The sequence below is a fragment of the Hoplias malabaricus genome, chromosome 1 (genome assembly GCF_029633855.1).
Source record: "Hoplias malabaricus isolate fHopMal1 chromosome 1, fHopMal1.hap1, whole genome shotgun sequence".
Lineage (NCBI taxonomy): Eukaryota > Metazoa > Chordata > Actinopteri > Characiformes > Erythrinidae > Hoplias > Hoplias malabaricus.
In genome coordinates, this window is record NC_089800.1 from 83,773,313 (window position 1) to 83,799,591 (window position 26,279).

At 43.4% G+C, this 26,279-nt stretch overlaps 1 protein-coding gene and 1 non-coding gene across 3 annotated transcripts in view; both read right to left on the minus strand.

Annotated features, from left to right (window-relative positions):
• The window catches only part of tiam2a (TIAM Rac1 associated GEF 2a), a 77,722-nt gene that overhangs the window by 12,283 nt on the left and 39,160 nt on the right, over window positions 1–26,279 (minus strand). For both annotated transcript variants that reach the window (XM_066675476.1, XM_066675479.1), the window contains exons 7-15: window positions 23,545–23,730; window positions 23,216–23,362; window positions 20,684–20,737; window positions 17,582–17,749; window positions 16,549–16,653; window positions 16,010–16,088; window positions 15,788–15,877; window positions 15,260–15,484; window positions 10,687–10,778 (exon numbers count right to left, since the gene is read on the minus strand). In XM_066675476.1, the coding sequence (XP_066531573.1) occupies window positions 10,687–10,778; window positions 15,260–15,484; window positions 15,788–15,877; window positions 16,010–16,088; window positions 16,549–16,653; window positions 17,582–17,749; window positions 20,684–20,737; window positions 23,216–23,362; window positions 23,545–23,730 (1,146 nt within the window). The remainder of the gene's footprint in view (window positions 1–10,686; window positions 10,779–15,259; window positions 15,485–15,787; window positions 15,878–16,009; window positions 16,089–16,548; window positions 16,654–17,581; window positions 17,750–20,683; window positions 20,738–23,215; window positions 23,363–23,544; window positions 23,731–26,279) is intronic.
• LOC136670419 (U2 spliceosomal RNA) lies at window positions 1,856–2,042 on the minus strand. The gene has a single exon (XR_010795627.1). It is a non-coding gene; the product is annotated as a U2 spliceosomal RNA (small nuclear RNA).

Sequence of the window (26,279 nt, forward strand, 5' to 3'; positions counted from 1 at the left end):
CCCAAAATAAATGCCAGCAGCTTGTGCTGCATCATTCATCGGCCACGTCCTCCGCTCTCAGGGAACAGAGAACTTGTGTGCGAGCGCGTGCCTGGAACCGCAACCGAGCAGCTCCAAATCCTCCATCTGACTTTTGTGGAATGCATTGAGTAAACAAAAAGAAGCCACAGCATTTAACAGGAAAGACCACCAGAGTGTCAGCCGGAGTCTCACTGAGTGGCTGATCTTCTCTAAAACGTCTTTACACATTAAACACGAACCCATGTGTGACCAACGTCGTCAGACACATCGGCCAGCCTGTGAAGAACAGCAGAGAAACACACCACAGGGCAGTGTGTGTGAGCCTGCATGTGTGTGTTTAAGAAAGGATGAGTGGGTGCAAGGATGTGTGTGTGTGTGAGGGGTGAAGGAAAGAGAGAGTGAGAAAATGAGATGGAGGAAGAGACCTCCAAGACCAAGACAGAAAATCGAGGAAACATGCACACACCCACACACACGCAAATGCATGCACACATATAAATAAGAGAGAGAGGAACAAAGGAGACAGGGCAAGAGAGTTGAGTGAAAGAGAATGAGGGAATAACATGAGATACAAATAAACAAGAGAGCGAAAAAATGGAGGCAGAGAGTGAGAGCTTTGTATGAGTCAGTGGCTTAGCTGTGGAGTGAAGGGAGGGGGGAGGAGGGTCTCTGGTGGAGCCAGCAGCTTTGCTTTGCTGCACTGTTTGCTAATTACAGTGTGGTCACTCCAGAGACAGTGTGCAGAAGTGGCTTCAAAGCTGGTCTGCCAAGCAGGGAGAGAGAGAGCGATAGAGGGGGAGAGAGAGAGAGAGAAAAAAAAGAGGAATGAGGGGAAGTGAGGAGAAGGGGCTGCACTGGATGGCAGTAGCTTCCGTCTCAAAGAAGTTTCACGACTCCAGAGGCAGTGGAGTGAAGGCAAGACCACCCACATCAACAGTGGAGCTCCCACGAGCTCCTCTTTCCCATTAATTACAGACAGATTAGAGGCCCTCACAAACACTGAGCACGCGGCTGTCTTCACCACAGTGAAATATGAACCTCTATCAACTAAGTAGATTAAACGTTTAGAGCATGTTTAATATACACACGCAGGAAAAACACCATAAATATTGCATGGGCGAGCTGTAATGTGATGTCATAAGAAACGTTTTCAGATGAAGGGAGGAAGAGGCAAAAGAAATCATCATAAAACTTGAAAGTCACTGGCTGTTTTAATCAGTTTATAGGAGAAAAAAATAAGTTTCCAAACCTGTTAAATGTGGTGTATGCCAGTAGCATATTAAACACATTCTTCAAGGCTAAAACCAGCAATACACAACTTGTGTGTGTTAATTCCATTACCAGAATGTGTGAGTGACCTCAGGATACGAGAAGGAAATAGAATGCAATAGCATTTCCCACAACCTGGGACCTGATTTTTGGGAAGCCAATCATACCGGTTCTAGAGCAGATGCAGCTTTGCGTGATGGCATTAATGTAGCTGTTCTCAGTCGTGCTCCAAGCTGTATCTCTAGAGCAGCTTTCATATTTGTACTGGACATCACTCTCCTAGTAATTAGTATTAGAACTGGTCACTGTGCTTGCACACAGAGGAATTGGTTCTCCGCATTTAACCCAATCCGTGCAGTGAAACACACTAGTGAACTCTAGGGGGCAGTGAGCACACATGGCCGGAGTGGTAGGCAGCCCTAGGCGCCTGGGGAGCAGTTGGGGGGTTAGGTGCCATGCTCAAGGGCACTTCAGTCATGACCTGCCAGCTCTGGGCATCAAACCAGCGACCTTCTGGTTACACGCCCAGTTCCGTAACCACCAGGCCACGCTTGCCCCCTAAAAAAGGAGGTGCGCTGTTCCCGGAAGTACTGAAATACCAGGTCGATGCGTGGAGCAGACGGAGCAAGCCTTTCTTCCTGCTCTAAAAATCTATTTAATATGTAGTCCACATATAGAGGACGTATCAGATATTAAACGGATAACAACAGATACTACACTTGATCTTGACACTGCGGAGCCAAAAATGCTAGGTGCGATGTGGTATTTTTCAAGTCTTCTTGGAAATGCTTTGTACTAGAGCTGGGCGATATGAGCGCAAATCAATATCACGATTAATTGTACATTTTACCACGATTACGATTAATGAACGATTATTTTTGTTGTATTTGTGACCCTCATAGTTCAGTGACGAGGTGTGTGCTGTAAATATGCTCCCGTATTAAAACTGGAGATTTTTATTGCTGTATTGCCCACCACTAAACGCTTAACAATAAACACCAAAGTCAAGTACAAACTCTTTGTGACCCTATCTCTCTCCCTCTGTGTGTGTGTATCTATTACCTTACAGCTGGGACAATAGCAGAAAGAGCAATATCATGTTGACATATTAAACGGGAACCCTGCAGCAGGGGCAGTAGGGAACCCCGTCCCTGCTCTGTCCTACCCAGACAAAAGTGATTCTAGCAAGCACTTAAACAGTCGTACATTTTTGCTGCGTTCACCAGGGGGTGAAGGTGAGCTCGCTGGGCTGTCACACCGCGCACAGCCAGAAGAATACTCTGAGGCTTATGAAAACACCTGGAAAAGATGAAGCGTTTATCTCTCTTTTCACAGTATATTGCTGACACAATGCTAGCTTTTCTAAGCAAGCTCACAGTTATGACCTGGCCAGAAGGTACAATAAGGCATCCTCTAATCGAAGGCATTGCAGCACAGCATTGTGAAAGAATGACTGTTTGCGCGACGGGTGACCCAAATAACCAATTAAGAGATGAAAATGGGAGCGTGTGGAGGCAAAAGGGGCGGGGGTTTGAAAGAGAGAGAGTGAGAGAGAGAGAGAGAGAAACCCCACCACATAATAATGACATGAAGAGCTGACAGCTTCTGTCCTGATTTCACTCCTGCTCTTTAAAACACAGATGACAGCTCCTCCAACGCTTCCTTTACTGGGTGTCAGCATGCTTCAACTTGGCCATCTGTATAAACATCACTCTGTCAGAACAATCATCACACCAAGCTATTCTCAAAAATATAACCAAGCAACATTATCCACAAAATGGATACAGTGCAATATACCCCCCCTGACCCATCACCGTCCTCAACAATAAGTCGATAAAATTCAGAATGCAAATAGCTGCTTATTTTGATACCTGACATGTCTATTTAAGCCACTGCCCTAATGCCCATGGTCCCAAAGTCTACTCACCATAAAAAGCAGCCTATAAAGGAGTCTCCAGGCTGCTCTAGCATGGCGCTTGGTTCTCCGGGCCAAGGAACATCCCTTTCTCCTAAGCTTGCCTGCCCTAAAGGTTGGCATAGTGGCCATGAACCCAATTCTGTTATTCCTCTTCAGATTAATCTCCTGCTTCCCCTTCTTTTTGGTCTAATTTTTGCACCAAGTCATGCTCAACGCTCTTCCTCCTATTCCAACTTGATGATAAACCACCACAGAATGTCCAAGTAAACGCTCAGTGAGGCTAACGATCCCTTCAGGGCTAAAGGGGCCTTTTGATGGGATCCAGCTATCGATCAGTAACAGGTTCTGTGCACGTAGGCAGGACAGAAAGTGGAGGAAAAAAAAAAAGTGCTGCTGCCCACTGAAATCTGCATATCAATTGCTGGTGAACGGACAAAAAACCCTCTAGCTGCGCATGTGGCGGGAAATGCCTCCCCTCACTCGCGTGACCCACTGCAGCTTCCAGAGCACATAAAGAAGAGGCCAGACAGTGTGAACATGCTGCCAAAGGCCAAGGCCTTTCAATAACATCAATACAATGACGACTTTTCTGGCTGGTCAACAACCACTGCTATTAATGCTAGTGTCCAAGCTGACAGCGGGATTCAGAAGAGATATCCACCACAATTAAGGTGGATTAGGCAGAGAAAAAGTAGGGGGCAGTGCAGATGTTATTTATCAACTCTTTAGGACTGGTTCTACAGCATAATGTATGGACTTTGATATTATTATTTCATTAAAAATAGTAAATAAATACCCACAATGCAACTCCATGGTTCATACTGTAAGGACAACTAAATGCTGCAATTGCTCTGCAGATCCATGGATAGTCTCTCTCATGGATAGCAAGCAAAACCCAAGCAATTATATGTTCCTTTCCCTCTTGGAAATAAAAGATAAAATCCCCCACGTTGCTCTCAAGCTAATACCAGATTATTTTTTGAACCCCTGAAAAGAACGTACTTTGAGAAAAAAATAAAGTCATAATGTGTCGTCTGGTCTCCTTCTGTAGACAAAACAAAAGGATTCGACACCCCTGTTAGTAAACAGAGCTTACTTGGAGGTCATTAAGCATGTGTGACAGGGCTTTGTTTATTTTAAATCCAGGTCTCCTGATGCTAAGCCTTGGCAGGTGCAATGTAGTACTTCAAAGACAGCAGCAGCAGCACACACCCCAGCCCCAAACAAACACTGCGGCTAAACCTGGCACACCAGAACATTCAATTACATACAGACATAAACAGAAACATTCCTCACTTATTCAGCAAACCTCTGCCTCCACCCTGCACCATTTCACCAATATGTTCCTCTAAATTCTCACTATTAACTAACTTTACAATGCTAGAGGAATTTATAGAATGCTGCTTGTAGAGATATTTTTGGCCTTGAAGCGTATTTAGTGCTCTGCACAAACCACACAGTATGAGACAAGCAATATTACGCTCCGTGTTACTGGTGAGCTACTGCACGTTAGTAGCCTAGAAGCCTCGAGATAATGAGGGCATCTCCAGTCGCTGTAAACAGCATATGAAAAAAAAACAGAGGTCCTGAGACGTGCAGGTTATTTTTTATTATTTATAGTGGACAAAGTTGATGCAAAGCAGCAGTGTTGAACTCAGTAAGGTCATAACAAGCAGCGTGGGAGGCAGAAGGATTATGGTGCTTATATACATCTGCCAAGAAGAGGATTAGCCGTATTTGGCATTTTCCATGAGCTGGGCGCTAAACTGCCACACCTCAGCTCTCTCACACTAACCTTTAACTTTAACACCTTAATTAGTTTAGACTTTCCTGCAGCTTCTTTCAAGCTATTCCCAACCAAGCAAACGGTAAACAATCAGCACTGATGATTCAATGACCATTAATACACAAGTCAGGGCCTCCAGACTCCACTATAATTTACTGGAAAAACAACTACCACTTAGTGCGTGTGTCCATCAGGCAGAGTTTCTTACAGCAACAGAACAGCCAGTTGCTAGCTTTCCACAGCTTTAATTGGTGAATTAAAGAATTGGGGTCAGCTCCTAAACATTCACACTGTCATATATAACCCCCTAAAATATCCGGCACTTCGAACAGGAACCAAACAAATATTCAGCACCTGTTCTTCCCAAGTGCATTTAAAGGAGCAGGGGGAAGCCTCCCAGAAATGCCCAGGTAAAATATGGGATGTCCCCAGTGCGAGCTGTGCCCATTGCTCAGAGGAAAACGTCCCGTCATGCAGTAGTAAAAGCTCTGACACGCTGTGATTCATCCCTGAGCTAAGGGCTATTGTGCCATGCTGCCATCTTCTTTTAAAAGCTCAATAAATAAAGACACAGGCACATAAATCAATGCACAGAGCCACACAAGCTACACTGCACTTCCCATTATAGGCACTAGTGCTCGCTTTAAACAAATATTATTACTTCGACTCTCTGAGGAGTTCGGTATCTGTTTTACTAATAAAGTACTCTTGTATTTAAAGCCAGTCAGAGTAATCTCCAAGGTACAAAAAAAGTCCAAAGCAATGATAAACACAATCACGAATGGATACCCCAGCAGAGCATATCGGGGCAAAACGTTATCTTAGCGACTGAGACATTGTAACACATGCAATTCCATGTTATTTGCAGACTGCCCTGGAACAAGCTGCCAAAACAAATTTGTTAAGCAGCGGCAGTGTCCAAAACAAATAACACAAAATTAGACCACACACACATTTGGACAGGGATAATACAGATCTCATACAGGTTTCCAGAAAAGTGTGTGCAGATAAATAAAGACTCCCTAAAACTGTCTCAAATAAAAACAGTTGGATAGTTCATTATTAAATTTGAACCAAAATGGTCATAGACATTTGCTAAGAATTTAGTAAGTAAGACAAGTGAGGATACGCATCATATTTATCACAAGTATCTGACCATGAACACACTAACATTCATGCAACTTCACACACAACAGAATTGGTAAATAAGCCAGGAGCATTGATACCTCGGCTGCTTTTTGGCAGGCCATGCAGGAAGCCATATCCTCCAGCAGGCGGGTCAGCTTGTCCTGGACAAGCCGTCGCAACACAATTAGGGTGGAGCTCAGGAAAATGTCCTTGCCCTCCTCCACACATTCAGGCCAGAACCAGCACATGGCCAGGAAAGACCAGAGGGCCTCGGCTGGCGAGTGCTCACGGAGGAAGAGCTCGATGAGGGCGGAGAGGTAAATGCACGGCCTAGCATCGTGCTCAGTCTGCTCGGCCATTGAACCTGGATCGGGCCCATGGGTATCCGTGGTGGTGATCTCTGTAGCTATTCACCAGCTCTGTGTGTGCATAGCTCTGCGAAGGACTGCTCAGACTGAGGCTAGCCCTGCGGGTAAGCCCAGATTATTAGCCAGCTCATGACCATATGGTGAATGACTGGCTTAGCCGTTCCCATCCCCCTAGGTCTACAATGAAGGGCATGGGTCTGGGGGGTCTGACCCGTGATTGTTATTACAACTCTTTTTGAGTCTGTGCGCCTTAATGGAAGGTTGCAGCAGAGTTGATATTTTGATGTTATCTGCATTCATTAAAGTTTGATTGCATATTTTATGGCTGCTTATTGAGTACGGTCATCATTACCTCCAGAGGAACGAGGCCCAAATTCTTCTAGTAGTTAAAGGTATACAAGTGATAAAGGAGATTACAGGTGACTCTAAAATGTGACATGATTGTGTGCCTAAAAACACTTTTCCATCTGTGGGATCTGGGTGTAGTTAAAAAGTCATATACAAAAGGCATAAAAAAGCTGTCATGTTGGAGGACGGCACGGTGGTGCAGCAGGTTAGTGTCGCAGTCACACAGCTCCGGGTGACTGTCTGTGAGGAGTGTGGTGTGTTCTCTCTGTGTGTGCGTGGGTTTCCTCCGGGTGACTGTCTGTGAGGAGTTGGTGTGTTCTCCCTGTGTCTGCGTGGGTTTCCTCCGGGTGACTGTCTGTGAGGAGTGTGGTGTGTTCTTCCTGTGTCTGCGTGGGTTTCCTCCGGGTGACTGTCTGTGAGGAGTGTGGTGTGTTCTCCCCGTGTCTGCGTGGGTTTCCTCCGGGTGACTGTCTGTGAGGAGTGTGGTGTGTTATCTCTGTGTCTGCGTGGGTTTCCTCCGGGTGACTGTCTGTGAGGAGTGTGGTGTGTTCTCTCTGTGTCTGCGTGGGTTTCCTCCGGGTGACTGTCTGTGAGGAATTGGTGTGTTCTCTCTGTGTCTGTGTGGGTTTCCTCCGGGTGACTGTCTGTGAGAAATTGGTGTGTTCTCTCTGTGTCTGTGTGGGTTTCCTCCGGGTGACTGTCTGTGAGAAATTGGTGTGTTCTCTCTGTGTCTGTGTGGGTTTCCTCCAGGTGACTTTCTGTGAGGAGTTGATGTGTTCTTCCTGTGTCTGCGTGGGTTTCCTCCGGGTGCTCCGGTTTCCTCCTACAGTCCAAAAACACACGTTGGTAAGTGGATTGGCGACTCTAAAGTGTCCGTAGGTGTGAATGTGTGAGTGTGTGTGTTGCCCTGTGAAGGACTGGCGCCCCCTCCAGGGTGTATTCCTGCCTTGCACCCAATGATTCCAGGTAGGCTCTGGACTGTCTGCGACCCTGAACCGGATAAGGGTTACAGACAATGAATGAATGATGGATAAAGTTGGGGCAAAAAAAATGTATAGAGGAAGATAAATATTAAGGATGAACACATGATTAAAGCACTGACCGTGTATCTTTTACATTAACTCAATAAATAATAACTGTGATCTCATCCAGGATGTATCCATATTAGAAGCTAATCAGCAACAGCTGACAGAGAAGCACTTCTATTATAACTGCGAAGTGCCAACACTTTATACAGCATCCAGAGGTAATTTCTTTTTTGCATATTCCACCAATCAAATCTTTTTTCTCCCAAGTTGAAACAGTGATTATTCTAATTCGTGATGTTAGCACGTTCCAGCACTGCTTCAAACAAGAAAATCTCCACTGTGTAGAGGGATTAAAAGCTAAAGTGGGGAGCTACAAGCTTCTAGGCACTCAATATCAGTTTCAGACAGGCACAGCTGATGACATCATACATGTTGTCCTCCCTCATCATTTCGTTTTTGAGGCATAAAATGACATTTTGCAAAAGAAACACTGGCAGCAATCAATAATCAGATCAAGGCATGTGTCAGGCAGAAGAACAGTGCTGAATACCAATAAAGCAGAGCAGCAGCCTTAAAAAGAGCAAATTAATAGACACCGCGTTTGATTGAGATGTACTGCAGTGTAATGTAATACAGGGCATTACACAGAGGCACCAGTCTGCGTAATCCACCTTCTCGGCTTGAGACCAGATACAAGGCCGCATTGAAGAGATACTACAAAACAAAGCAGGGACCAAAGAATTCATAATCATAAATTAATCATAAATTAGAAATATTCCCCATTAATATAAAAGTACTTTGAAAATAAGCGATCCTCCGGGTCCCGGGAGTGTGTACAAAATGAGCCGAACTGAGAAAGCTGATTTCAGACTCCATTTAACACGCTCTATAAAATAAACATTAGAGCAGTCCCACAACTTCTGGAATAATATTAAAACATTTCCGAGTTTGTGGCGTTATCTCCCTCATGTCCGTTCCGTCCTGCTGTGCCAAGGACAGGGCAAAGTGACTCTGAAATCCAAACTAATGCCTTTAATTAATCCAGTTACACATCGAGTGGTCTCTGGCTGTATATGACATCAATATCTCAGTAATGACATCTGGATTCAGACACAAAGAAAGAACTAAAATGATCAGCTCATACTTACTGTGCAGAGCTTAAAAGGCAAAAATGAGTCACAAAAACTGGAAAAGGAGAAAGTAATTATGTGCTATTATAGAAATTTCTTGCAGCGTAAAAGGACCCATTACATTTTCCCCCAAATGTGTCTATGAAGTAAAGTATACCTTAGCTCTCCCCTTAATTCTATTACACAGAGGTGTTCAGCCTGCTCTTGTTTCAGCTTCTCTGTGTTTTTCCTCAGTCTGTCTGCTATAGACGAGGCTGAAGACCACAACACAACAAGAAAAAAAACAAAAAACATTAGCCTGTTAGTTCCCCATCTGCATCTGTGCTACAGTGAGGGGACAAACGTGTCTGGGTTCAGTATGTGTTTTGCCCTCAGCTTGAGCAGACATACTGCTGCTGGTGACAGTAATGAGCCTGCAGGGGAAAGGCCACACAGCCGTGAAGAGTTTAATCACTGACTGATAACTAATAATGCCAATCAGGCTTTGACACTGCAGCTGTGTCCACATGACGTGGAAATACACACACAATGTCCTGTGCATTGCAAGGATGAATCAAATTATTATCAATTTTGACAAGAGCCCCTGAAAATTTAATGCTGTATTAAAGCTCCTCTTTAAATATCTGTTATAGAATTTACTATTTTCTTAATATTTGTTACATTTCCAAACAATTAAACAGAAATGTATGTAATGGAGGGTGGCACGGTGGCGCAGCAGGTTAGTGTCGCAGTCACACAGCTCCAGGGGCCTCGAGGTTGTGGGTTCGATTCCCGCTCCGGGTGACTGTCTGTGAGGAGTGTGGTGTGTTCTCCCTGTGTCCGCGTGGGTTTCCTCAGGGTGACTGTCTGTGAGGAGTGTGGTGTGTTCTCCCTGTGTCTGCGTGGGTTTCCTCCGGGTGACTGTCTGTGAGGAGTGTGGTGTGTTCTCCCTGTGTCTGCGTGGGTTTCCTCCGGGTGACTGTCTGTGAGGAGTGTGGTGTGTTCTCCCTGTGTCTGCGTGGGTTTCCTCCGGGTGACTGTCTGTGAGGAGTGTGGTGTGTTCTCCCTGTGTCTGCATGGGTTTCCTCCCACAGTCCAAAAACACACGTTGGTAGGTGGATTGGCGACTCAAAAGTATCCGTAGGTGTGAGTGTGTGAGTGAATGTGTGTGTGTCTGTGTTGCCCTGTGAAGGACTGGTGCCCCCTCCAGGGTGTATTCCCGCCTTGCGCCCAATGATTCCAGGTAGGCTCTGGACCCACCGTAACCCTGAACTGGATAAGCGGTGACAGATAATGAATGTTATGGCTAATAAATACCATGTGCAAAAGCATAATTTAATAACAATTAAATAAAGACTTCTAAAACTAACCCAAATCTCAACCTCAGGAGCCCAAATTTTATCACCATTTCAGTTTGCTTCTGTGTCCCCACAAAGACAAAGACACAATCTACGACATGACTGTACAAACACCGAGACGAATTCTTTAAATAAACAGTTTTTGAAGATGCTCTAAATTTAGCATCAGAAACAGACAAGACGGCTATTTATAGTCTCCACGAGCCTTTCCTTTTTTCTGCACTACAAAGCTAAATCAAAACAGCTGCTCATCTAAATGTGCAATCACTGCTTATGACACATGGGGGATGAAATTAAATATGTCTGGACTGTTTGAAAACCCACGCTGCATGATGATGGGTGTTAACTCCTACCTTGCTGTGCTGCACTGCTCTATGGCTGTGGTGCGGAAGCTGTAGACCATTCTCTACTGCTTTACTGGAGCCTTCTGCCACACATGACACATCTACGGAAAAGGAAAAGAAAAACAGACCGATTACTGACACATCCTTAGATGGAGATATCAATGCTGTGACCTGACACACTGAGGTAATGAAAAGGTTAATACACTACGTTGTGTCCTCTCTGCAAGAGGTAATTCAAGCATTTCAGACGTCTCAGGATGCTTTAGAAGTGCACTGCTCCTGACTTGAAAGGAGCATTTCTACATGCAGCATGGTGCAGAACTGTTTTTACTCCTTAGAGCTGCTTCAGGAAAAGGATTTATCCAACTGCCCATAATTTTTTGGTGTTTTAAAAACCTTTTTAAACATTTTTAAAAGTCTTCAATGCAAGCAACACAAAGGCGACAGTGTCAAGGAAAAAAAAATCCCTCGAGGCTGGAGGAAGAAACTTTGGGAGAAACCAAGACCCACAATGGGGACCCATCCCCCTCTGATAAAACTACTGAGAGAAATGTACAGTATCGCAAATTAAGTCTGTCATTATGATACAGTGTAATAAATAATAATAATAGAGTTGGGCAGTACGGTGGCGCAGCAGGTAGTGTCACAGTCACACAGCTCCAGGGACCTGGAGGTCTCCTGTGTTCTCCCTGTGTCTGCGTGGGTTTCCTTCAGGTGACTGTCAGGAGTTGGTGTGTTCTCTCTGTGTCTGCATGGGTTTCCTCCGGGTGACTGTCTGTGAGGAGTGTGGTGTGTTCTCCCTGTGTTTGCGTGGGTTTCCTCCGGGTGACTGTCTGTGAGGAGTGTGGTGTGTTCTCCCTGTGTCTGCGTGGGTTTCCTCCGGGCGACTGTCTGTGAGGAGTTGGTGTGTTCTCTCTGTGTGAGTTTGTGATTGAATGTGTGTGTGAGTGTGTGTCACCCTGTGAAGGACTGGCGCCCCCTCCAGGGTGTATTCCCGCTTTGCGCCCAATGATTCCAGGTAGGCTCTGGACCCACCGCGACCCTGAATTGGATAAGGGTTACAGATAATGAATGAATGAATAATAGAGTTCCGTACTCTGCTTATATATGTGTATATGTTTATACACACTGCTATTTAAATTGTGTATTTATGTATGTATTACTGACTTCAACTAAAATTGTTTTTCAAAATATAAAGAATAAAAGGTGTTATTTGGCAAAATCCTAACAATAATATAAAATTTAAAAAAAGATTGGGAGATTTGAGTCTTTAAGTACTTCTGGATATTATCATCATCATCATCACAGATGTTTAGCGATTAACACAGCTGTGAACATTTCTTACAGAAGTTTAAAAACAATTCCTCTTTTAAATTACACACAGTTAACCCTATAAGGGATTTGGGGAGAAGCAGTCTCTCCTCATTAGAGTGAGTATTACACCAATTAAGCCTCAGATTTGGACCTTTTTTTTTTTTAAATAAGTGAGATAAGGCAATAAAGTTATCATTAGCAGTCCTCTAACTTTTCATAATTTTTACACTAAAACTAATACATGATAAAAACTGTCAAAATTAGAACAGAATAGATGAACCATGTCTCTCTCTAATTCTCTATCTCTCTCTCTCACACACACACACATATATATACACGAACACTTATTGGGCCTGAGTTGTATATAAATAGACATTTCCCTGTGGAGCTTACTTTGTGCAAGTGGAACATGCCACACATTGTTGGATGTATAATAAGAGCACTCAGCAGGAGTGATTTCATTAAGTGGAGTCTCAAAGTGTGTATCTGAGCTCCTCTCTCAAATCCCTGCTGGAAAATACAGAGCACCCCTACAGTCAGAGGCAAGAAAATGCAGCCGAAGGGCCACGACTCCCGTCTCTGACACCCCAGGAAGTGAGTATTTATGGAATGAAAGCAGGTATAAAATCCAGGTGAAATCTCTAGATGTAAAGAAACAAAGAGACCAAACTTATATACCTTTACTCATCACATCAACTTCAGAAACTCTGTATCTATGACTGCTCTAGATGCTCACAGCACTGTTTCGTTAGAAAGAACATTTGCATATGTCCCTTATTGATATTATGTGTATTGTAAGACCATATGGTTACATATCACCCATTTCATCTACACCGAAAAGAGGTCTGCTGCAGGAACAAAGTGTAAACTGCCCTTTGACATAAGCACCACAGGCCTGGCCACAAGTGTTTGTGGTTGTGTGAAAGACCGAGTGCGAGTGTGTGATGTCCAAGCATTGCTTTGGCTTTTCTGAGTAGTTTATTTTCTAAGCACACACTGGAATTCAGGAAACTTCAGCTCTGTGAAGGGTCAGGTTTTCGCTAATCGTTTATTTTAAATTCTAATGAATGACTCAAATAAGGCTATATTTCCATCGGTTCTGTTCAACAGAATAACACCACTTTCATTTCCGAGAAACATTGGGCACATTTACACACTACTCTTGAATCTTGAGCAACTTCTTGTTGCCGTCTGTTTTATTTAACGGATGTAGTTTTGTATTTCATATCATACGAGAGACATTGCAGCTAAGGAAATGTTCAGGAATCAAAGCAGGCATCGTGTGACAGTTCACAGCCTAATATCATCATTACATTTCACTCTTTGTTAAGATCTTGTCCTTTAAGTGTGGTTCCTGTTGACCTCTACCAGTTCGTGCCAAACAGGCGCATACGAACAGTGCTATGATTATATCCTCTTCATCTGTGCATTGTTTATTCAGCAAATATATTTTCATAGTTAATAATTAAACTGGATTCACTTGCACATTTTATATTTTATATAAAAATCACCCAACCCAAGGACTGAGCAGTGGAGCAGAGGGGCATCTCTGCAGCGCCTAGATGTTGTTAAAATATGGCATATATTCCATTTTGTAATGAATATACGTGTTTTTAATCGACATGTAACCAATCCGTGGCAGTGAACACACCCCCGGCGTACCCCGTGCCCAGAAAGCAATGTGGGAGTCAAGTAATGCACAAATAAATGAGTAACAGCACCAGGAAAACACCTCATTCTCTTAAAGAGGATAGAATGAGCTCTACACCCAGACACACACAGACATTGTGACTCCATAAATAGAAACCTACGATCATCATAAATGGCCATCTCCTTTGTGTCAAAGTTTCATGAGAAACGGACAAAAAGGAACGGTCTTAAATTACTACAGTAAACATTTGTAAACATTTCTACTGAAAATAAAGAATGTTCTTCCTCTTTAACTTTACCATCCCTACTTTTTTTTCTGCCCATCACATTATAACAGATCTGTCGTAAAATGTATATAACTCAATACTTCCTTATTAGCCTTCAGTATCCTTTTGTACATGCCTCCAATCTTCTTTAAACAAGTTTATAGCACACACCACCGCTCTGTACTTACAACATGTATTCTGAAGACATGCTATCAGTTGATCGTTTTCAGAGTCTGTCAGTCAGTTAGAGGAAGCAGAAATTTACTTGTAAGGGTTCTAGAGAGGAAGTCTATGATAAGGTGGAGCTAGTGACAAAACATGAAATGTTTATAGTAAACAACCAGAAAATGAGAGATGCTCCCAACCCGACTCATTTTCAATGATAGTGTTTTAACTGTGAACATAACTGTAATATCTGATATTGAATTAGCTTTTTCATTTCACTGAAACTATCTTTCACAGCAGAGTATCTACAGAAAACATACAGTAATATAATATTAAATATATAACATTTAAACAAAAGCAGGGATCAAATGCCCACGCGTGCACAAACACACACACAAACATTCACCACAGCTTTCACAATGTAGTAGCATTTATGTGGAAGTGTGATGCATGTTTGCATGCCATCTGTCACTGCGTTTGTGCAGCATGTGTGAAGCACACATTAACAGGAATCTGTCTAAGGGTTTGTGAGCATTAGTTATTAGACAAAATAAAAGCACTTATGAATAATATTATTAAGGAATGGGGAACTGTCAGTTGTAGCCCTTTAGACCCTACACAGGCCTCACCACAAATACACTGATTAGATCAAATTAAATTAGCGTGTGTATGTATGTATGAGTGTATTAATGCATATATATGTGTGTGTGTGTGTGTGTGTGTGTGTGTGTTACTCTGTGTGCGCATATATGTGTATGGGTCTCTGGGTGTTGCCTTACTGTGGTGTGAGAGAGAGAGAGAGAGAGAGAGAGAGAGAGACAGCGAACAAGAGAGAGGGAGAGAGAGAGAGAGAAAACATAAGTCTGAGGCTGTGAGTGAAAGAGCATGGGTCTGGGTGAGAGAGAGAGAGCAAGAAAGAGAGAGAGAGAGAGAGAGAGAGAGAGAGAGAGAGAGAGAGAGAACATGAGTCTGAGGCTGTAAGTGAAAGAGCATGGGTCTGGGTGAGAGAGAGCGAGCAAGAGAGAGCGAGAGAGAGAGAGAGAGAGAGAGAGAGAGAGAAAGAGAGGGAGAGAGAGAGATGGAGAGAGAGAAAGAGAGGGAGAGAGAGAGAGATGGAGAGAGAGAAAGAGAGAGAGAGAGAGAGAGAGAGATGGAGAGATAGAAAGAGAGCTAGAGAGTGCGTGCACCTGTAGCAGACTTGGCTCTGTGGTGGCGGTACAGGTAGTCCTTCAGTAGCTGTTGCTGGCTGGTTTGGTGATGAGTGGAGGCTGGGTCGTGTCTGAGTGATGGAGGGTCCCGTCTGATGGTCAGATGCAAGGTCTGCTCACTGAAGAGTGTTTGGATCAGAGCAAGGTCCAGAGAGGACACTTCACACCCGTTCAGAACCACAATCTCATCACCCGGCCTCAGACCTGAAAACCAGTCAAACCAAAGAGAACCCTGAAAAAGGGCCAACACTCCCAAACGCTGCAATAACAGAGTGTACTGTGTACTGATATAACCCATGGGGACTGGGTATGGAACAGAAAGCTAAGAATAATATATAATACTAGAGGGTTGCACCACTAGAACGTCAAGAATTGTTACAAGAATGAGGCATAATTTATATTCTATGCACAAAATACACCAGACATTTATTGACCGTGATTTTCTACAAAAACAGAAACTAAAAATTGTTTCTACAAGTCACATTGGTGTAGTGTATGTAGAGATACCTTCACTGAAGGCGATCCCATCAGGGAGAACTTCACTGACAAAGATGCGGCTGTTTCGGAAGCTGTCTACATGGCCTGTGACAGCAAACCCTGCGGGGCAGGAGAGCAGGAGGTGAGAAGCTGTGTGTCATATATAAAAAAAGCCCAACACCCAGGAGACCACTAATATACCACACACACACACACACACACACACATCCTGTACAAGTACGAGTCACTTACCAAAGTCCCCTGAGCAGGAGGGCCTAGTCATGTGGAGAGTGCACACATTCTGAGGGCTGACCTCCAGCTCATCATATGACTGCAGAGAAAAGAAGAACTCTTGTATTAGTTTAGCATTAAACGTCTGAGCTTAAATACACACATTTATAAATAAAACATTCCTAGAAAAACAGAATTTGATCTTTCATTATTAGGACTTTATAAATGGTTTAAAATCTATTTATTAATAGCTATTATGTTGAATGTACATTAATAGTCATTAATAATCAGTTATCACACATAGATAGGAAAGGCAACGGTGACCCGTTATTTGCCAAATAGTGAGCCCACTATTAAACCCCACTCTCGGATCTTGCCAAACATTAACCCTCTCAGCTTCAGCACTTACTTGTTACTAAGTTTAACCATTTAATGCATTAACTACCTCAGAATGTCTTCTGATTTTAAACCATTTATAAACCTTTATAAGTATAGCGTTATTTTAAATCGGTACCAACTACAGCGTGCTTCCTGTGGCATTGCCATTTGAACAGCCTTACCAAGTTCTGCAGGAGCTCGTATCCCTCTGGCGTGCAGACCTCCATTCGATCCTCAGTGCATTTGCGCAGCCGCAGGCAGTGAAGACTGGGGTCAAGGTTCTTTACCTGACAAGAAGAATTCTTCTTAGAGACACTATATACATCCGTAATATTTAACAACAGCTATTCCCCTTCAAAATGGATGCTTCTGTTAGAGATTCTACTTAATGGATGATAGTAGTCTTGCAGTAGACAGTAGTCTTGCACTTCACTGCAGTACTGAGAGTGGTCAGATGGTGGCATAACACTCCAGACCAGAAGAGAATGAGAGTCTGAAAATGAGTGCACGCTGCAGTAATTTGTGTTAAAATAAACTGGCTGCAAGTCACACTGCTGTCACACATTCTGGGACAGAGCAGCAGGACGGACTGTCAAGGTGAGTGGCTGTGTGTTGTTGCTTTTAATGACTGTCCCCAGGTGCCTGTGTTCCTTATGCAGCCTTCCCACTCGGGGCAATGGGCAAACATGGGTGTATAAATCCATCATACAGAGAGCGGGAATTAATTAACGCCCAGTACACACACAATACACAACACACATAGTGGTTACTACACTAAAAGACTGAAAAGAAATGGCAAAGTATGTTTTGCTTTCATTAACTGGATCAAGCATCCAGTTTAAATCGACGAGGGGATGCCATTTCCAATGTATTGGAGTACATATGGTCATATATATATTTATTTATAGCGTAAAATCTAATTGCATTCGATGTGTATAGAGCATCAGCCCACACCGCTGTTAACAGCTACAGAATTTAACTGTATGTCTACGTAATGCCATTGAAGGGCTGCTCTTTTGACTCTGCATTAAATGAGATTACTGCTCTTTATACATCAGGGAGACGGGGTTTAAAAACCTCTGGGGAAGCGTCCCTGTAAAACCACATCATCTTTTGAATAATCAAAATCCCATTAGCGTCTGCCGTCGTCTCTAATGTTTCCTCACAAAGACTTTAATCAAAGTGGCCCCTTTTAAACTGTGAATTATGAAATACCTTGCAGGCCATAGTGAGAACATCCAGGACTGTGTGCTGGCCTTTCAGAGCCACTGTAGCTGTCTGGTAGTCTGGCATGTACACACAGACGGAGGTTTCCAAAACACTATCCCACTGGCCGCCTTCAGGTGGTGCTGTTGAGTAAACCTCTGTTAAACCGTCCAGCCTCTGAATGGGAAAATAAGGGGGGGGGGGGGGGGGGAATCAATGCATTTCATCAAAGCAAATGCAGAACCTGGCACAAGCTCAACGCATGCATCAAGACAGCTTGAACCTAACTGCTTAGAAATTATGTCACGTCATGATCCGACGCTGTTATGGACCATTTTGATTATAATGACCATGTAGCTGGTAAATGATTGCTTGGAAATTAGGAGGGTTTACGTCTGTGGGCCTACAAAACATCTGCACAAATACGGTCAAGTCTTTATCAGAATGCCCTGAGGACTGGAGCTTTTTTCAGTTTGTTCAGTCAGTTCAAATTTAAATACCAGCATCTGAGAATACTGGACTTTTAGAAAGACAGATCTGTCATTTTAACACCAGTGGAGGCCAAAGACTGGGTCTGAAGATGACGCGTGTTTATCTAAAACAAAACTCCTTATAAAACCTTTAAGGAACACAACGTGACTCTGTAGCGACATGCATCACTGCGGCTGTCCGACGATTGGTCGGTCAAAATACAACACTGTGGTCCATTCATTTAGTTTAGTATCTTTGGTGATGGAAAGACACACCTATCCTCCGTCACTGACCAGAGAAAACAACAACATGTCACTTATGACCAATGCAGCTGGAAAGTCAGTCTCACACAGAAAAGCTTTCATTTCGTTTTCAGAGGGTTGTCTTAAAACGTGCGCCAAGGTAAAGGGACTCAATGTTCTGGGCAAATGTGTGTCACCTGCCAGTGAAACAGTTTGAGCCTGTGTTTCTGAGTGCATTTGGTGCTGTAATTTTTGAACGTTTGTTCGTTATCAAGTCAAACAAAGTTACTTTTGGAGAGAGAGAGAGACAGAGAGACAGACAGAGAGAAACAGCGAGAGAGACAGAGAGACAAAGAGAGAGACAGAAATAGAGAGAGACAAAGAGAGAGGTAGAAACAGAGAGAGAGACAGAAAGGGAGACAAAGAGAGAGACAAAAATAGAGAGAGACAGAGACAGACAGAGAGAAACAGCAACAGAGAGAGAGACAAAGGGAGACAAAGAGAGACAAAGAAAGAGACAGAGACAAAGAGAGAGACAGAAATAGAGAGACAGAAACAGAGAGAGACAAAGAAAGAGACAGAAATAGAGAGAGACAAAGAAAGAGACAGAAATAGAGAGAGACAAAGAAAGAGACAGAGACAAAGAGACAGAAACAGAGAGAGACAAAGAGAGACAGAAACAGAGAGAGACAAAGAGAGAGACAGAAAGAGAGAGAGAAACAGAGAGAGACAAAAAGAGACAGAGAGAGACACAAAGAGAGAGACAGAGACAGACAGAGAGAGAGAGACAGAGACAAAGACAGACAGAGACACAAAGACAAAGAGAGACAGAAACAGAGAGAGACAAAGAAAGAGACAGAGACAAAGAGAGAGACAGAAAGAGAGACAGAGAGAGAGACAGAAAGAGAAACAGAGAAAGACAGAGAGAGAGAGACAGAGAGAGACAGACAGAAACTGAGATAGAGACGGGAACCAAACACCCCTGATATTACATCCACACAAAAATAGATGCACATACTTCTATTGCTTTTTTCAAACTAACTGAAGAATACTTCAAATTCAAAAATGTTTAACCATTTGAAGGTGACCTGCTGTTAACTAGTGAGTGTGGTGGTGTTGAAACCAAATTGGTGGCACAGTCTACAGCTGCACAGGAAAGTCAGACAGACAGAGAATAAAACACAAGGTGGTCAGAGAGTATAAATAAAGTGAAAGTGAAGAACCATCTATTTGTCTAACAATGGGCCAAACATATAGTGAAGTTCATTAAATATATATATATATATATATATATATATATATATATATATATATAACACTCCAAATACATGTACACTTTCTTCCACAAAGATATTCAAATATTAGACTATGAGATCAGTACGCTACGAGAACAGTAAAGAGAAGCCACTCACTGCGGTTCTCTACACTTTCCTGACCACCATGACTCTGCATTCATTCCACACTGGCCACAGCTGTCCAACCATCAACCTTCCTCGACAAGCCAAGGCCAACTGTCCTACAGACGCTGTTCAAGTCTGAACACCCGGCCCCTTACTTCAGACTTTCCTTTCCAAAACGGTGGATGATCATTAATAGCCACTCACTTCCATCCGATGTGTTTTAAAGACGGAAACAAAGCAGAACAGAAGCTTCGGGTCCCAGGCAACCTCAGAAATAAAATACTATTTCAGCAACGCCCCTTAGCAACCAGACAATATTATGTCTAGAAGAAGTGAAATGATGGAGGAATAAAAATGTCAAAACAAAGGAACTAAGAATTACTGACAGTGATAAATAAAAGAAGCCGCTATGTAATAAATACGTATTAAAGTGGATGAACCTAATAAGAATCTGGTAAACCTCAATCTCAATACAATCAACATTATTACTATTACATTTTACATGGTCTTAAAGATGCTTTGACGGAAAGTACGGCTTACACCGCGTGCCCTCATACATAAGGCCGGATGAATCAAACACAGGAAATGAGAGGCTCGGAAATGAAAGGGAATCTTTGTGCAACTGTTTTTTAGGGACAGATTTAACCATTAATCCAATGGAACAAAGCTGAACACAAGCCTTGGGACATGAATGCAGAGCGTTGTATCCACAGGGAAACAGTGCTGCTAAACATCACAGCATTTAGGGGTTGTACAAAATAAACTGCCGCACTAAACATGACCAAAATATGTCCTTAAACAAGAATAAAAAAAGCTTTTATGAGTCAGAGAAAGACCAGATTACAGAGAAGCACAGCATCCTTCTCTAAATAAGTGTTAATTACGGGAAGAAAAATGTGGTTGGAAGTCGTGACATATAGTTACGTCTCAAACTAATTAGACAAAACACGTAAAAGGTGAACGTCGGGACTGGAGGAGCTTTACTGAGAGTGTCTTACCTCGGTGCTAGACGGAGGAATATAGCCAAGTTGTTCTCCATCACAGTCAAAGATCTGCAAGAGGAGGAAAGAACACATATCAACACCAACTCTCATAAAATTCTTAGTCACCCTCTGTCAGACAGTGGTGGCCAATAGCAACGCAAACATTGCTGTAGACACACCAGCACTTTGTCCGTAATTACAAACTGGGCACAGTGAGCCTCCAGCTTTGATACTATTTCAATGACTAGCAGAAGCCTTGAGGCTTGCTTGATTTGGAGTAATAAGCAGTGTGTAGTGAGGGAATTCAGCTGGCAGCACAGACAGACTGGGTAGAGGGGGTTCTGATTCTAATATTGTTGTATGCACACAGAAACAGGTTGCGTTGCATGAAATTCTAACTTAACACACTTATCCCTGGTGCTATAAATGGGCTAGAATTGCAGACATAGGTCCTATTGTGAGAGGGTTGGTTTTACACGGGGATTAGGCGTACTGAGTATGGAATAACAGACAACAGTAGAAGAGAGAGGGTTTGGGAAAAATAAAAATGAATATGGACGGATTATGACTATGAGAATGACTGCAATAAAAGCTATATTTCCACATACAAGACACCACAAGACTGTAAGCAGGAAAGTGAACAGTGGGAACCGGGCAAAGAACAAGACATGGCAGGATCGGATGCTGCAGCTTGACCTGTTATTACTGCCATTCTAGCACATTTACACCCATGAGTAATGCCTTCTGTGACAAGTCCGTGCATTTTATCAAGAGGAGGCAAAGTGGCCGGTGACACTTTTATGACTAAAGGAGGATATGAATAAATTGTCTTGCTGCTGCAAAATCAGAGATTTCTGAAATTCACCTTAATGAATAATAGGTCTTCAGTGCTGCAGTAGCCACCTTCGTATTTTTCACATATTTCTAGGATCCCACTGAATGGTAGAATAGAGATTTCAAAAATATTGCTCTGAGATTGTTGCTTGCACCTTCTGGGAGAAATTAAACAGCCTTTTGATACTTCCTGACAGCACAAAAGAGAGGGGAAAAAAAAGGCACACCTTGACTTGAGGGGTGATGCAAAAGGCCCCCATATAAAGGTTAGCCTGTTTAATATTTAGCGTGTAGCACAGGTCTCTTACACAAACCATCTGTTTGTCGCTGCAGGGCAGCATACAGCAGGCTGCAATTTACCACATATGGCTTTTAATAATTTATAATGCAGTGTGCCCCCTCTCCCCCCCTTTTTTTCTCTCTCTCTCTCTCTCACTCTCTCTCACCTCTGCCTTCTGCAGTGTGAAATGAATTTGGGACTCATTAGCCAAGCCGGCTGCATCTCCATTTACCAGACACATGTCAGGGAGGGACAAGGACACTACCCAAACAGTGATGGGAGCCATTTTGTCAGAGTTAAGGCCACCTGGGATAGTTAAAGAGCTTGTGCAGGGGGGTGGGGGGGGTTTGAGGCAGGGACAATGTGCTGTAATAAGCATAGAAAAATGCAAGCTGGCACTTGGGATACTATAAAAGCACATACTAAATCTAGCTGTTTTTATGCTTACCTGAGAAAGCCCACTCTGAGAATAGTAGGTAATGTCAATGCAATCCTTGTTACCGTAGATAAAAAAAGGAAACGGTTGCCCTTTAACCAACTGTAAGAGGATTTACCGCTATCACAATTACCATTTTAACATTAATATAAATAAACAGAAGTGTGTGAGTGAATGTGTGTGTGTCTGTGTTGCCCTGTGAAGGACTGGCGTCCCCTCCAGGGTGTATTCCTGCCTTGCACCCATTGATTCCAGGTAGACTCTGGATCCCCCGCGACCCTAAATTGGATAAGCGGTGACAGATAATGGATGGATGGATGGATAAATAAACGGAATTATAAACCTATGATCTGCAGGCTCATGATTGTCCACAAGGGGGTGCTATTATACCTCAATCACTTTTTGTAAATCATCACACAAATAGAAGACACACACACCAGCAGGATCTGATAAAGGAAGCTGCAAAAATGCAAAGGCAATCTACAGTGACATTCTTACTTTACTCTCAAAACTCTATCAATGAAACGAAATGTACAGCAGACTGAAAGGAACCGACAGTCATCTGGGGGTAAAAACAAGTCACACAGAATCAAACGCTGGAAGCAATAAATCTTTTAAATATACACTTCCCACAAGCAAACCAGAATCAGCATGTGTTTCTGTGAGGAAAGGCCGAGATAGGAAATTGAACCCCATCGATAAATAATGACTCACAGCGTTATAATTACCAAGCTGACAGGATTTATATAAGGTGCTTATTTGCACCTGCGTGAGGAATTTCTCCAGCAACATGACACACAAAAACATAGACTTTACATACACGAGCACAAAGTGTCATAAAAAACTGGAGAACCTGCTTGAGTTCACTCGCACCTGTTAAAGTAATGGAGTCCAAGTCGTTTCTCACATATAAGCATTAATAAATTGAGATGCTATAATGTGTGTGCGAGTTCTTGCAAGTGTTACGTGGGAAAGGAAGTTACGCTGAGTGTGTTACCTGTGAAGCAGAGGGTCTTTTCTCACGGCTGCGTTTGGTGATGCTGTCCAGGCCTTTGAGAGAAGAGAAGACCCCTCTCCTACCATGGCTTCGCTGGGACAGAGACAGGGAGTGCTTTCTCAGCGTCGCCTCATCTCTAGAGCAGATCTGAGTACAACAAAACTGAGTTTGACTAACTGCTTTAAAACATACAAACATCCCTGTGGACTTGGCATCACACCTCTCCTTGCAGAAGTGTGTGTGTGTGTGTGTGTGTGTGTGTGTTTGTCAAGTATGAATGTGTCGTGAATGATGTGGCACAGGAACGCTCAAGTGTGGGAGACACTGACCAGTGCATGGAAGGAGGAGACGGAGAAAATTCCCAGACGACCCAAGGCAGACTTTGATGGACGGCTGGCTGTGGCCAGGAGGCTCTTTGGGTTGGGCAGCTCTCCGCCCTGCAGACTGGCCAGGTAACAGCGCATGCGGAAGAGGTTGATGTTGAACCTCTCCAGGTTTTGATCCCACTGCTGGATCTGTTAATAAACAGGGACGTACCAGAAAGAGAGTCAGAAAGTCACCATTACCACCAGTGATAACAAAAGCAAAGGGGAACTTGACACTGGCTGAAAGTGTCATTGTATTGTATGTCTTTGTATTTCTAAGGAGAAGAGGAGGTGTTGTATTTTGATCTGAATGAGATAATTGTTGAGCTTACAGCTTGGCTTTTTTGGAAAGGCACGTTCTGAGATATTTTGAGAAAACTGTTCTAACATAATTTCCCACAAACTAAACAGTTTTCAAGGGTGGCACAGTGGCGCAGCAGGTAGGTGTCGCAGTCACACAGCTCCAGGGGCCTGGAGGTTGTGGGTTCAATTCCCGCTCCGGGTGACTGTCTGTGAGGAGTGTGGTGTGTTCTCCCTGTGTCTGCATGGGTTTCCTCCGGGTGACTGTCTGTGAGGAGTGTGGTGTGTTCTCCCTGTGTCTGCATGGGTTTCCTCCGGGTGACTGTCTGTGAGGGGTGTGGTGTGTTCTCCCTGTGTCTGTGTGGGTTTCCTCCGGGTGACTGTGAAGAGTGTGGTGTGTTCTCCCTGTGTCTGCGTGGGTTTCCTCCGGGTGCCTGTCTGTGAGGAGTGTGGTGTGTTCTCCCTGTGTCTGCGTGGGTTTCTTCCGGGTGACTGTCTGTGAGGAGTGTGGTGTGTTCTCCCTGTGTCTGCGTGGGTTTCCTCCGGGTGACTGTCTGTGAGGAGTGTGGTGTGTTCTCCCTGTGTCTGCGTGGGTTTCTTCCGGGTGACTGTCTGTGAGGAGTGTGGTGTGTTCTCCCTGTGTCTGCGTGGGTTTCCTCCGGGTGACTGTCTGCGAGGGGTGTGGTGTGTTCTCCCTGTGTCTGCGTGGGTTTCCACCGGGTGTTCTGGATTCCTCCCATAGTCCAAAAACACATGTTGGTAGGTGGATTGGCGACTCAAAAAGTGTCCGTAGGTGTGAGTGTGTGAGTGAATGTATGTCTGTGTTGCCCTGTGAAGGACTGGCGCCCCCTCCAGGGTGTATCCCCACCTTGCGCCAGGGGTAGGCTCTGGACCCACCGTGACCCTGAACTGGATAAGCGCTTACAGATAATGAATGAATGATAAACACTTTTCAGAAGGGGGTTTCTAGTGAATATAGAAATCTCATTCTGCATACTATAGAGTAGCATGTAATTTTTATTCTTTATTTTGTCCAGGGTGACCCTTTAAAGGTGAGGACAACCTGAAAGCCAGGTTTTCCCAGATACTGTTATAGTTTGAGGACGTGTGTGTGTGTGTGTGTGTGTGAGAGAGAGAGATAAAGACTGGAGGCCAGAGAGGTGTATCAGCACAGCTGTAATTGCTCACACATGTGAGAGGGTCATGATTGGGCACAATGTGCAGAGGGCACAGGGGTTAGTGGTACTGATGCTGAGGGGGCAGAGTGGGATACGCAGTTAATCCCCACACTGCCATTATTATCTCTAATAAAAATCATGAGGGGGTAGAGGGAAGAGCATGTAAACCTCCACCACATCCCCCAACTACAAAACGTAAGAGGAAAAAGTGCACCAGAGTCTGGTCTGGGAACACTTTTTATTATTTTTACTGAGAAAAGCAGGGTATGAAAACCATTAGGGTTTTATGAAGTCTGCAGATGAAGATGAGTCTCCACATAAAACAGCAGGCTCTGATGTTGTCCTGCTGATGAAATTATAAATTCACTCACTGCATTTAGTACATATAAATAAATTACAGGATCCTGAAGAGCATAAGCTAGTAGCTCCTTTTACACAGGCAATAGGAAAACACAGGTTTGGTCCAGTTGTTACATAAAGTACATGGAGCACTTAGGGATAAAACCAAGTGTAGTCTTTAAAACGTCCCGTATTAAACGTCTGGTCTTGTTAACAGTGTTGACTACTGGACAGTGCATTTGTGTCAGACATGCTGTTTGCTTGCGGACTGGAAGCTAGGGAATGGTATCAGAAAGGCTGACTGAGCAAAGACCCATAGCTTTAGAGGATATAGACCTCATTAAGATTAATTCAAGTCGTATGGTTCTTTAAATCCTATTAGCTCAAAACCACGTCACAAAAGTACTATTAAATAGAGTGGAAAAGCCTGGACAGGGATCAGGCTTTAAGTGTTCTGCACTTCTCACCATCAACGTTCATTTGCTTTAGTACTAGACTATCTTTATGCTCCAGGTGATGTCATTAAAATAATAATTTAAAGGCTAAGCACCGGCGATATGAAAGTGTCAAACAAATAAACACAGTGGAATTTGAGTTCCTAACTTGTGTTTATTGATAGTCAGAAAACATGTTATTTCTTACTAATTCAAGGAATAAGGTTTAAAAGACCGAAAGGTGTTCAAGAGCCTCTGTAACATGGAGGTAAACAGGGTAAGGACACTCACTTCGCCTGTTTTAGTTGGTGTTAGTTAACGTTAGCTTAATTTCCGTAGCGAGCTCGGGTTTTTCCGTCAATTTAATAAAATTGTCAGTTTTAAAGCAAATTAAGCTGCTATTTTCATTTTAATTCATACTTATATCTGTCAGTAACTAAAATAATGT